Source organism: Galleria mellonella, unplaced genomic scaffold (assembly GCF_026898425.1).
Source record: "Galleria mellonella isolate WM207_F2 unplaced genomic scaffold, CSIRO_AGI_GalMel_v1 utg64, whole genome shotgun sequence".
Lineage (NCBI taxonomy): Eukaryota > Metazoa > Arthropoda > Insecta > Lepidoptera > Pyralidae > Galleria > Galleria mellonella.
The window spans coordinates 4,161,419-4,174,977 of NW_026442133.1; the positions used below are offsets into that span (position 1 = coordinate 4,161,419).

Here is a 13,559-nt window from a genome sequence, read left to right on the forward strand (position 1 = left end):
AGGCAGTAATATATTGTCGCTTCGTCATTGGCAACATATGAAATAGACAGATTGCCGATGGATACTTCCTTTGTCCAAATGGAGAAACCGAAACATAATACAGCAAATCAACAAGATTGTACGTGATCGGAAAATCAATGTCACATCCACTGTACTAGCTAGTAATTTAAGAGAATTCTGCGTGATATAGAGTATTTTATAGACGCATAACCCCATAAGGGACTTGGCGTGATAATATAAATAGGTGGATATATATATATATAGTCTTCTTTGACCCTTAAATAAATACTATTTCTTTATTTTAAGCACTGATAAAAACACTATTGAAATTGTATAAAACTGATTGATATACTGTATAGCGTTGTACCGTACTCATTCTTGCATTTTTTTTTCAAATCAACAGTTTAATTTTTTGACAAAAGTAACGTTATTTTTAATCTTTCTCAATTTCGTACCATTGAAATGTTAGAAAAAAAAAAGTATTATTTTGCGTATACGGTGTGAAAATAAATTTTCGCTGTTTTACTTTAAGAGATTTTGTAATTTCCTCATCCCTGTCTTCTTAATCAGCTGCCAAAATATTATCAAGTTTTAATATGAAGTATAAAATCAATATATAAATACTACCTACGCTTATGTAAGCAGTAATTTTACAATATCAACGTTCACAACGTATTGTTCGCTTCCGGCGCCATTTGCCGGAAAATGACAGTGAGGCGCAAGATGGTGACAATGTGTCAGTCGATTCGCAGGGAGGTGTTGTATATTATCATATAATAATATATTATTATCCATTATTTTAAATATATATACATAATAGTACGAATATATTTGTGATATTATACTTCTGACTGACATGAATTAGAGGAGTTAAGATTACTGGATACGAAAGTGTGAAAATGTTCATACACTTGAATATACTATTACTCCTAAGTAAGCTAATATATTTTATCACAATCTATAGTGACCAGGTAAGGCCCTCCGGATGTAATGTATCGAAAATTAAAAATATGTTAACAATAATTTTATAAACCTTTTAACATAATATTTTACAAACCTGGATCATTATGCACTGTGTCGCTTTCAATGTTGTTTGTAAAGTTATTTTAATTTGATCATAACGAATTATTAGCTAAAGTACATTTAATGAAAAATATCATATTTTTTTATTAAAAATAAATTTCACAAGCAAACGTGGAAATTTCTCCTCTATAATGACTTCTGTCAGGAATTATTCTTCTATTGTTGGCCTTTCAAAGATACATTAAAACACCTATAGCTCAGGGAGAAAGGAATGTTAACAATGGAAATTAGTGGATTGATTGCTCACAATATACCCTGTCAAGTTGACCTTCATACGGTTTCCCTAGAAATAATAATAGTCAATTCCTGGTGAATTCTTCACGATAGGCAATCCGACCTGACATTATCCTCAGCGCAGGCGAAATTACCATTCAATTTTCATCTATTAATATAAAGATCTTGAACTCACTCAACTTCCATAGCAAAACTCACCAGGTCGCTTAATTTCGTTATCTTTGAATCCTGAAACTCATTTCATGCGTCTTTGAATTTTGTAACTCATTTCACGAACTTTCTTAATTTATTTGAGATTAATTTACTATGATTTTAGTCAGATATTTTTTCATTGTTTTGGATTATATTACTAAAAATATTTTAAGATCTAACCCCCAAATCCAATTCGATCAAAATTTGATAAGCTGTTTAAGAGTTTCTTACTAACTTTTAGACACAATTTTTCACTTTAGTATCGATAACATAATTATAATGATTATTGATTTAACGTTGAACAAAATAGTACATAATAAATATAGTCTTTTAATTTATTCTGTGGCAATAATTACATTTTGTTTATTATTCTAAAAAAGAATGAAAATAAAAAACAAATACTCAACTCTTTGATCATCAAATGCTTTTATTCATTTTTTTATGGTAGTAGTATCAACTAATGCCTAACAGTATGTGAGAATAAGGCAAGAAGTATTTGGAGCGGTTCAATATGTAAAATATCGGACATTCCAAACTTAGAAACAAAATATGGCAAATATCAATTTTAGTTGGTCCTCTGCAAAGTGAAAAATAAAACGTAACATTTAGAAGAAAGAAAAAGGTTATGTAATCAGAACGTGCCTATAAGAAGGTGTAGAGGCACGACTCTTTATATTTTGTAACGTCAAGTCGAAATTATAATTTATATGTTAGTAGTAAAAAAAATGTCAAACGTCAATTGTACCGAATTTAATTCATATCTATTACACGAACTATAAAATAAAATATTTATAATTAAATTAGTAAAAATGGTTAGACTCTAGATCTATGCGTTATTTGTCATATCAGCAGTTAATTGTCCATTGTTGAACTGAGGTCTCTCCTTTAAGGGGTTTTGTCAGTAGTTACTAAACTACTAACAAAATACTAATCCGTCTGCCAAGAGGCCACACTTTGGCAATCATAGACTGCAGTAAGGCTTTCGGAAAGATGCTGCTTCCCATCTTTCGCCTTTAAAATCCCTTAGTCGCCTCTTACGACACCCACGGGAAAGGAAGGGGTGACCCATAATAAACATAATATGTTCCTATTTTTCATTTCAAGATATTAATACAATGGTTTTAGTCAGTATAAATTAAATACAAATTGTAACTTTAGAACTGTATATATCTAATCTAACTAATCGGTTCACATCTTTTAATGACGTCAAGAAATGCTTACGCGTCCTGAAGTTGAAAAGGAACATTGAGCCGGTCTCAGTTGTTCTCATTAAACCGAGTTACAGAGGTTTTACAGCAGCTTAAAAGTTGTGATTGTGTAATTTGTCATTTAGTCCGCCTATTCACATTGAGCACGCTGTATAGTTTAAAATCCATTATTATTCACAACGAGATTATAATATATTGTCTAAGATTTTAATACATACATATATACGTACTCATAATCTCGTGAATATCAATGGTCCAGTTAGATGAAAGTAATCAAGATACAGATAACTGATAATATTCTACTTAAAAATGTTATAAGAACATTAGATAGCTTTGATAATAATGTGATAATGGAATGGTAACCCATCCTGCGCTATCTATATGCGCTGGCAAGGCGTCAGTGAGAAATAATAGATGATAACAAAAGCAGGTGTGTGAACCCATAGTGACGAGTTCACTTAAAATTTAACCAAGATAGTTTCGGGGGGAAACCACATGGAAGGCAACCTCATACGGTATATTGTTAGCAATAAGGCAGCTAATCTCTATTACTAACAATCCTTTTCCTTTCCACTTTAAATAGTTTAGCAACTTTGATAAGGCTGTATTGTCTTATAATTATATATTATAGAGGAAATTATATTATTAAAAAATATTATTTCCTCTTAGCTGTAATATAAAATTCTATCGTACTGGCACCGCTTGGGAGAAAGTATATGACTCCTAACTCGTGTTGTGAAGCCCTCGATTTCATCTCCAATCGATAATCAATCACTTTCTTTCGTCGATAAACAATGTACCATTGTTGTTGTACTGAGAACTTACTTACTGAAGCTTTATTTTAGTGAATATTTCTTTATAAACCTTTTCTTTACACAATTCTGACAACATTATCAATTATCCATACTTTTGGTGTGAATTTGCCTTATTATTTGTCTTTTATTAATATTTATTCCAATGACTTTTATAATTTTACCAGAGAGAGACTTTGTACAAAAGTAGTCTTCTTTGTCCCATTCGTGTTTCTGTCGTAAGGCATTTTTATTTGCATAACCATGTTTCGATTTAAAAGATAGGATATAACAATGAAATTACAGGGTGCCGAGGAATAACATCTTAGTCCTCAGGAATAGCAACACATAAAGAGTATCATAGCCAACATATACTCTGTTATGTCCATGGTATTTACTGTTCATTTCTATAGACGACGGTTATAACTTTCCATAAGGTGAGCCGGCAGATTGTTTACCATTCTAAATTGTGTAAAAAAGAACGAAAAGATATTAGTTATCAAAAATCATTTACGAAATTAAATCGAATTTACTTTTCTATAAAAAGCATATATACGGTCAAATTGAGAAAGCTCCTTTTTTGAAGCCGGTTAATAGGTCAGACATCGTAATGTATCTTAGATAAACATATAACCAAATCTTATAAACACCATTAAGTTTTAATACAATAATAATAATAGATTACTTCTTAAACAAGTATTGCGCTTAAATATAAAAAAAATCTCAATTTTCAAAAGCTAATGAGTTTTTCTCTGTATCGTTAATCATATTATAAATTTTACCGGTGTTGAAATAAAGGTTTTTTTCCTTTCATCAAGGTAATATTTCGTGTGAAAAAAGGCTCTTAATTTTATTATATTTCACAAGTATACCATCTCCGACGGTTATTACTCATTCTAATACGCAAATTAATCGATTTAATGCCTAAAGCTCCTAGTTAGTTATGGCCGCTTCAACGCTAATCCTACTCGTCAGTTTGTCTGGCTTATTAATACTTTTTATTCATATAACTTTTAAGTGATATTAAAAAGAGAAGATTCTCAATTCGTTTCAATTTTTATAATACTCATTAATATTTTTTGCAAGCGTCTATTGATTTCGATATTCGTTCACTCCTGTGTCGGTTCATCATATCATCATATCAGCCTTTAACTGTCTACTGCTAAACATTAGCTGCCCTTGGGGGGTTTATTGCTCAAAAAATTGTTGATATATTAACATTTAAAAACTGACATTTTATGACTCACTCACTGACTGACTTATAGATCAAAAACCCAACCCACTTCCAGGTGACCTAAAAACTTTATATTTGCCATCAAAACTATTAGAACTTATACAAAAAAAAAATTGAAAACTGAAAATTATTGATAATAAATATCAACAAAAATATAATGAAGTTAAGTATGAAATAAGGGAATGTAAATATAAAATTTTGTATAGTTTCATCGTATAGTACAAGAAAGCTCTATAGAATAGCTAGAGCTATAAAATACAACCACTTAAACACATTATATTGTCACGAATTGGCTAAATTAAAAATAAACAGAAAACGTGTAAGAAAAATTTAAATGAATGGGTTCTAATATTTCTGTTCTAATATGTTCTAATATTTGAAGGTAAAAGAAAATATGGAAAATAGCACGAAAAATAAAACTATACAGCATAAACGTAGAAAAATAAATTAATTTTAGAAATTTTAATGGTGAGTACCAACAATTTTTGTAGAATTACATCCCAAGTGAAATATATGCATTGTGTAAATAATTGCCTGTTAATATTTAAGAATTTATAATACCAATTAAGTAGCAAACATGGTAGTAGTACTAAGAAATTGTTATATAAATTCATTTTATAATATTGCATGTTCTTGTAAGTTATAAACTTTAACATTTGCTACTCTAAATATAAATATATAAATATGTAAATCTCAATTATTAAACTATTATTTTCATAATATTGAACTTGGCTCTCATTTTACATTTGTTTTGATGAGATTATCTTTACTAATATTTTAAATGTGAAAGTGAGTTTATTAATTTACACTTAGCGCCTTAACGGCTTAAAGCTAGTATATTAATGAAAAAACGATTATCTAGGCATATGCCCGGCCTCTTTACCTAAGAAGAGTATAATGACAAAGATTTATTTCGAGTTTTTCTTCTCCTGCATTACTCTGTATTCTCCTAGAATTATAGTCCTGTTTAAAGTAAAAATATATTCTTACCATGTCACCACAAGGTGATATCTATTCTATATCTAAATATATATTAACTCCCCTGCCAGAAAATGCTGATGCCTAAAAGTACTTGATTTGCCAACAATTTTATCAAAAACTATGTAAAATATTCATGCAACATTTCTAAATCCGTTTAGGATACAAATATTCGGTACCTCGGCCCTGAAATAAACTATTCGCGTAGCACCAAGATACTTGTACCGGACAACTTTTGGGTAACATTAAAACTATTTCAAAGTTCACGTCACTCCGCACTTGTAAGGCCAAATTAACTAAGTATTAACTTGGTATTAACCTGCCAAGTTGACAGTCGGTGACAGCTTGTGCTAGAAGTTTCCGTTTATACTGTACATTTTCACAGCATAAACAGCATCGTTATATGTAAATTAAAGTTTTATGTTTAGATTGCATGCGAGTGACGTGATACATTCACCTAAGTTTATACGATTTATGTTTATTCAGATAAGTAATATAACATAATATTTAGGTATATTTAAATAGATAATATTTAATTCCTAATATGTTATTTTTTTTTATATGACTATGAACATATGGCATTTTAGTACGTTTTTCTCAATAAAATAAGACAATAAAATAGCAAGTGATACTACTCCTAGATAGAATCAAGTATAAGCACTTCGACTTCAAAACTTGACTCAAAATATTTAATTTACAGTAAAAAGTGCTAAAATGATACAACCGTACTATGATGCACAGAGTATAGGTACAAGAATATCTACCATTCATAGAATAAGCTAAAAAGTTCCTTTCACGTTTTGTACTTGAACCCACATTGATTCATGTCCACCAAATCTACAATTTAATAATATATACAAAGAATATAGGAAAATAAGAGATGTTTAGCCATAAAACCTAATATACAAAATGATGTAACATGTATAGAAAAACAGACTTGCTTCTAACTTACTTGGTCTAGAAAATATACCAAATAATATTATACTAAATATATCATTTTGGAACATTACTACACATTTTCATCAAGATGAAATAATTAATTAGAACGTTGGAAATCCCTTACATCCGTGTTTACTGCCTACTCATTTAGATAGATCGCAAACAATAATAAAGTAATAACAAATTTTGTAATAAGGTTGCAGACTGTCGGCTGAGATCAATAAGACTCATAATAAATCATCTCGACAGGTATTACTCGCATCTCGAGCGTTCGCAATTACTCCTGTTACATTTAAATAAACAGCAATAAATCTTTATATGTTAATACCAACACATTTATATGTTCATCGTCTCCTTTGTGTAATACCATATATATGAGAAAAAGAAGAATCGCATTGCTGCCATCTCCTCTTTTACATTTTTAGGCAGTTACCCTAGTGGTGCAGCGACTTAACACACCGTCTCGCCTTCTGATGAACGCAAGTTCGATTGCCACACCATACAAATATTTCTATTTATGAGTATGTCTGTTTTTATTGACTTAGATGTTTTTAATATATAATATGTATATATTTAAAAATAATATATTCTCTGTTCAAAAAATTGTTTACAATACTACGAATCTGTTTTCTTTGCTACCTTTTACTTTCTCTCTCTCTCTCTCTCTCTCTCTCTCTATCTGTTTCTTTTTAATTTTCTCCATCTAGTAGTACAATGATTTATTTCTTAGTTCTAACACTAGAATTATTTAATATTAATACAAGTCACGATATACATAGACAGTTTTCGATATCATCTAGAAATGCTAGTTTGTACACACAGACGCTTTCTGAAAGATGTAATATGGCAGGAAAGCCTTTCGGCAAATCCCAGATGGCGTCTGATGTTGATCGACCAAAAGTATATTTTTGAGTCTTCCACACTCAATTTTCAATTCTCCTTATAAAAAGAACCGCTCTATAGAGACGCTCTTAAAATATGCTTCTATTTTGATATTAGTCTTTTAATTACATACATTTATCTAGTATTTATATATTGACCATTTGTTTATTTTAGGCACTGTTATTTTAATTATTCCAAAGATTGTTTACTAAATATTTAAGTATATAAGTATGGATTATTATACTTTTATTATAAATATTATATATGAAACATTAGGTAGTGTTAGCACTAAATAACATGCAAAAATAATGACTGTTTCCAAAAATGTAGGTATACAAGTATATATTCACCGGTTAACTGAATTAGCTACCTAGAAAATTGAAAATAAAATATTTAGGTTTGCAAAAGAATATATTGATTTCAGACTTCATTGGGTAATCATAGAGAACTCTTCAAACGAAGCAAAATAACTTAATATATCTAATTATATAATCTTAGCTAATAATAATCTTACTTAATTGATATATAAACTACTATTACATTTCTTTACATATGTATATATATATATATATATATATATATATATATATATATATATATATAACGAACACAAAGCAATAATAAGTGAGCTACCCAACTTCGCGTCAAATGAACCGCAGTCATTTGTCGTGTCGTTTCCGAGCGAGAAACAAAATTCAAGGCGGTGTCGAATGTTTCACATTCTTCACGGAGCTAATTTTGCGACTGCTGGAAATAAACACCAGTTTCTTCGTCATTTGTTTCCATAAGCATATAACATTAAGTATCGACGCATATATTACACATGATATATTCACTCAAATATATTCATACTAAAGCTGTCTATATACCTCTCTTCTTTTAAGCACGATATTTTTCCTCTTTATTTAACTACAAAAAAAACTATTTTATATCCGGCGTGTATCTTTTCTTTTATTGTTAGGGAGGCAAACAAGCAGACGGTCCATCTAATAGAAAGCACCTACCGTCGGCCATGAACACCTGCGCCACGAAAGGAGTTGCTTTTGCGTTGTCGACATTTTAAATGTTTTTATATATGCCTCGGAATATTGAATACGAATTTCTTCGACATTTCGAAATCGATTTACGAGTTATTTAATAATAAGATTAAAGAATAACATTAATTAGCATTCTGGTTAGATTCATGCAAAATTACTTATATTTGTTATATATAAAAAATAAATACAAAGTTTTTTAGTTAACGAACAATTATTCAACTGATTTTCGTTGTATAACTCTAGCAGAGTAGGAACTACAATAATTAGAACCAATATACTTACCATTTTCTTACCTTTTTCTACCGTAAAACAGTAATGCAGCTATTGTGTTTTGGACTGGAGGGCAAAAGAAACATTAAAAGAAACAGTGTACAAGAGGTTCAGTATTATTTACATTATTGGACTTCTTGTATTAGAACTTTGATTCTTATAATTAAGAAAAATCATATTCTCATTAAAAAATTACAAGTGTTCCGTAATAAAACAAAATTTTCGTAATTCAAGACATCAAAACATTTCCAAATCAAGTTATAGATATATTTCGGTATATTCTAGTCAACAAAAATATCTGGTTGATTAGAAAATATTCAGTTAAAAGTTTTTTTTTTTTTCAATCAGTTAATGATATTATTTGTTCTGTACATTTATTATTATTTATATATGATTTGGTATTACATCTAGTTACACAAAGGGATATTATGGGTGCTACAGAATGTTCATTGAATATTTAATATCTCTTTGCATTTATACGTTATAGTACCTTCTTCCTTATAGTACGATGCTATTAAATTATTTACCGCAACTATATTAAAAAATATCCACCACATTAACTTTATTTTTCCTTTACGTCATAAACATTATTTATGTCTACAAATCTTGGATCTTACTTATTTCTATCTGTAATTCATTATTATTAATTATTTTAATTTTATTTACATTTTATTAAGTTACTCTTACACCATCTCTAAATGGAACCACTTAGATACTGTTAAGTTGAATCCATTAGTGCACTTAAGATGGAAAAGCCGATTGAAGTCTAGTTACCGAATTTATAACACAGTTCCGTAGTTCAAGCACCATTTTAAGGCTGAATTTGAAATCATATTAATTTAATTGTAACTAAATTAAATAAGATTTATTTATTAATTATATTGTAACAAAAATAAGGTTTAATTAAAAATTTTATTACAAAAAAGAAGAAATATGAGATAACCACTTAAATGTTATATCATTACTTCATGATTTTGTTACTACTGATTGATTTTTTTTAATAAAAAATTGAATGTTATATTTCTAATACGAAAGTCTGTCCACAACCTATAACAAATTAATATTATTTATAAGTAATTAAATGCCTTTTTTTACAATATATACTCGTAACTGAAATGATTTGATTTATAATTAGTTTATGCCCTCTTATTCCATTTATTATTTTTCTTTTCTTGAAACAGTGTAATAAATTTCATTTTACATAATTTCATTCTTATAACATGCTTACAATTCTATATAATATACAAGTTAAAGAATTCATAAAAGTTATTTCTTTAATGGACGCCACTGGGCATTACTTAATGCAGCATCAACTTTGGCCACTTCTCATAGCCTTAGGCTCACTACACCAAAACCGAAATATCTCTTCATATGCCTTGGTATTTTGATATGCAAGTCAGTACTGTTAACGCTTATAAAAAATACAAATAGAACACATATTAATTAACTGTCCGTTTTATTAATTTAAATAGCACCTTCAATTAGGCAATTAACTTTAAACGAAACTAAATATCTTGTACTGATAAAATATTCTATTCAAATATCTTCATGAAGAAAGTCTTTTGAGAAAAAATTGCGCTTTTCTACTATAACGAAGCCTTGTGAATAAAGATAATATAATTAATTAATTTTCGTCTCTTATAAAAGATAAACCATGCGACCATGCAACGCGAAAATCTAAAAGATAAAGTTAAAACAGATTTATAAAATAAAAATTTCTGCTATTTACATTTAAATCCCTTGCAATTTATAAATAAAGTAAAAAAAAATAAGTAGTAGTTACAGTTGTATATCTTAAAAGTGAATTGAATACGAATAGGAAATATACCTCAAAATGAATACGGGAATAGAATAACAAAGCATTGTGAGGAAAAAGGAAGCCACAAAGTGTTGCTAGCTATCTATAAATCCATATTGTCCCCACAAAACGCAAAAATCACAGTAACGAGAGTTGGATTTCTAAGAAATAGAATAAAGGCGAACGAAATGCGGCGATCATTGTGCATAATTTGCGGAATAAAACTGGCGGACCACTTTCGTAATAATAATAGTAGTGCGAATGAGATTTGGTTTTGAAGAAAAGTGTCGGTGATTTGAAAAATAGAAAGGACAAACTATTTTGATTCGAGCATGCGGAAAGGAATTGTTAACAAAACACATATATAATGCAAAATTGGAATCACGCGAGTATCAAGAGAAACTTAAAAAAATTTATGCACGTTTCTGTTAAAATGGGACAAATTATAAATGGCCCATTCTACAAAATACTTAAGGAAAAACAAAAGGAGAAAAGATAATAAAATGATAATAATGAAGTCATAAAGATACAAATAATTTGTATCTCTGTGACTTCATTATTATCCTTATAACTCTTTTATGCTATAAAAATATTTACTTCCATTTTTCAAAACATAGCTGCTGTGCTGACATGAAAGATTTGTGCCCATCAAATCAGATTAATTATATTCAATGTTTTGTACTTTTGAAAAGAAAATGTTCAGAGGTTATTGTTGGTTGTTAGTCATAAATGCAATAAGCGTCAAAATGATTTATTTCCTTCTTACTTATTGGAATAAGAAATGTATTCACGTTATGATTTTCTCTTTTAAAATCTTTGTAGGTTTAAGGCAATAAGCCAAAAATTTTAACAGAATTAGCCGTATTATTAAGTAATTGTTTGCCGAGGATAGTCAATTCATTCTCTAATTAATGCATTATTCCTCAACTCAATTAGTGAGACGAAATTTAACAAAGACTACCCTGATAATCCAGTTTTTGTTAATACGAGTATATACTATGCGTCTTTTGTAAATATTTTTTTATACCACTGAAGTGACAAACAAGCATACGACCTACCTGATGTTACCCTTACCTATTAACGTCTGCAATACCAGGAGTATTACGCGCACGATGCCGATTCTGAAGAAATAATTCCATAACCTAAGCGTTCGTGGGGGAAAATATCTCTGAACCCGCGCTATACGCAACTATCTAGGCTCTAAGCAAATATGAGTAAATCAATATTGCAGTAATTTAATATTAACATACCAACAGAAACCTCTTCGTTTTTTTCTCTTAACGATATTGAAAATATGGATGCTATTTGTTAACAAAATATTATTTTTAATACGACTAAAGAAGATTATAGATATTATTAAGATATATATATATATATATATATATATATATATATATATATATATATATATATATATATATATATATATATATATATATATTATCTAACATAATCTATGTATTAATTTTACTAACAATAATTAGTTACTTAAAAATTTAATTGGGAAACTTAGATGTTAACTTATACAAAATATAATATATTTTTATATTGTTTCAGTATCTTCAACAGAACCCGATGACACAGAGCCACGGCTGCAAGTAATGGCAAGATCCACGGTATTCAACGCCGGAGAAACAAAGGCTATTTTTTGTAAAGCAATAAATATAGAAGGGGTATGTGTATTTTATATCTTTAGTTACAATTTATTTTGTGTGCCTACACAATGAACGGATTTTATTCTTATATAAACAACATACACGTGCTTACTTACCGCATCGTTGGTCCAAATAATACTCGTAATATCACGGTTTACGTCGACGACTGAAACGTTAGGATGAATTATGTAAATGAATATTTTAAAAATGTAAATTATAAAGCAAGTGAAATTCGTTTAAAAATTTTATTTGAAGTCACTTGAAAAGTTAAGAAGCCACCTTACCATTATTTAATTGTTAATCCGACCTCACCGCAGTGGAAATTTTATACTAATATTTGATATTTTCTTGGAATCTAATTCTTCAAATGCTATTATATTTACAAATTCCAGATACACAGAATTGTATATTTTATTAAATATAAACGTAACGTCTTAAAAATCCAATTATCTTAGTCTTTATTGTCATTTTTTTTATTATTATTATTTATCACATTTCAGCCCATAGAATGGCGAAATCCAGCTGGTGGAGTAGTTAAAGAACGGTCAGTGAAAAATAACAGAGTATACGTGGAAAGAAAGGAAGAAAATACTGGTATCTTAATCCCTCTTATAATTCATGAAATAAAGATATCTGATAGTGGCAGTTGGACCTGTAAAGCCGGAGATCTGAATGAAACCATCGATATTCTCGTTGGAGGTATGTATACGTCTTAATGATTTACATTCTGCCAATGCAAATATAACTACATGGTGCATGATATTAGTTGCTCATGCATGAGCTTTTAACGATCTTGTAACTTTAGACATAGTGCATTTAAATAAATACACCTAATATCTTTCAAAAACAACGTTCACGCTCACTTTTTTACTTTACACGAACAGTAAGTGCTTTATATTATTCTCAATTTCGTGTATAATATAGTATATGTCATATATGTGTAAGTATATTTGTTATATATATTTATTTGTTTATATATGTAATTTTAGTATGTATGTATATCCATAATTACTAACCGCATTCGAGTATTCTGATATTCCCTATGGTTGACTGGGAAAGAATGCTTTTAACATTATGTCCGCCATGTACACATATTTGTACTAATGAATAATTAAATAATGTTAACAAAGATATAAAAGAATAACTGTTGAGCTTCTTACGGATTCTTCTCAACAGATAACAACTTTCTGAATCTGAATTCCATTCTGAAATATAAAGAAATAACGATTTAAAAGTGCTTATAAACAAGTATATTTGA

The 13,559-nt window shown here is 29.0% G+C and overlaps 1 protein-coding gene across 1 annotated transcript in view; it reads left to right on the forward strand.

The window, feature by feature from the left end:
- The window catches only part of LOC113512553 (neural cell adhesion molecule 1-like), a 146,181-nt gene that overhangs the window by 122,434 nt on the left and 10,188 nt on the right, over positions 1 to 13,559 (forward strand). The window contains exons 2-3 of the mRNA XM_031906919.2: positions 12,204 to 12,319; positions 12,802 to 13,000. Of these exons, the coding sequence (XP_031762779.1) occupies positions 12,204 to 12,319; positions 12,802 to 13,000 (315 nt within the window). The remainder of the gene's footprint in view (positions 1 to 12,203; positions 12,320 to 12,801; positions 13,001 to 13,559) is intronic.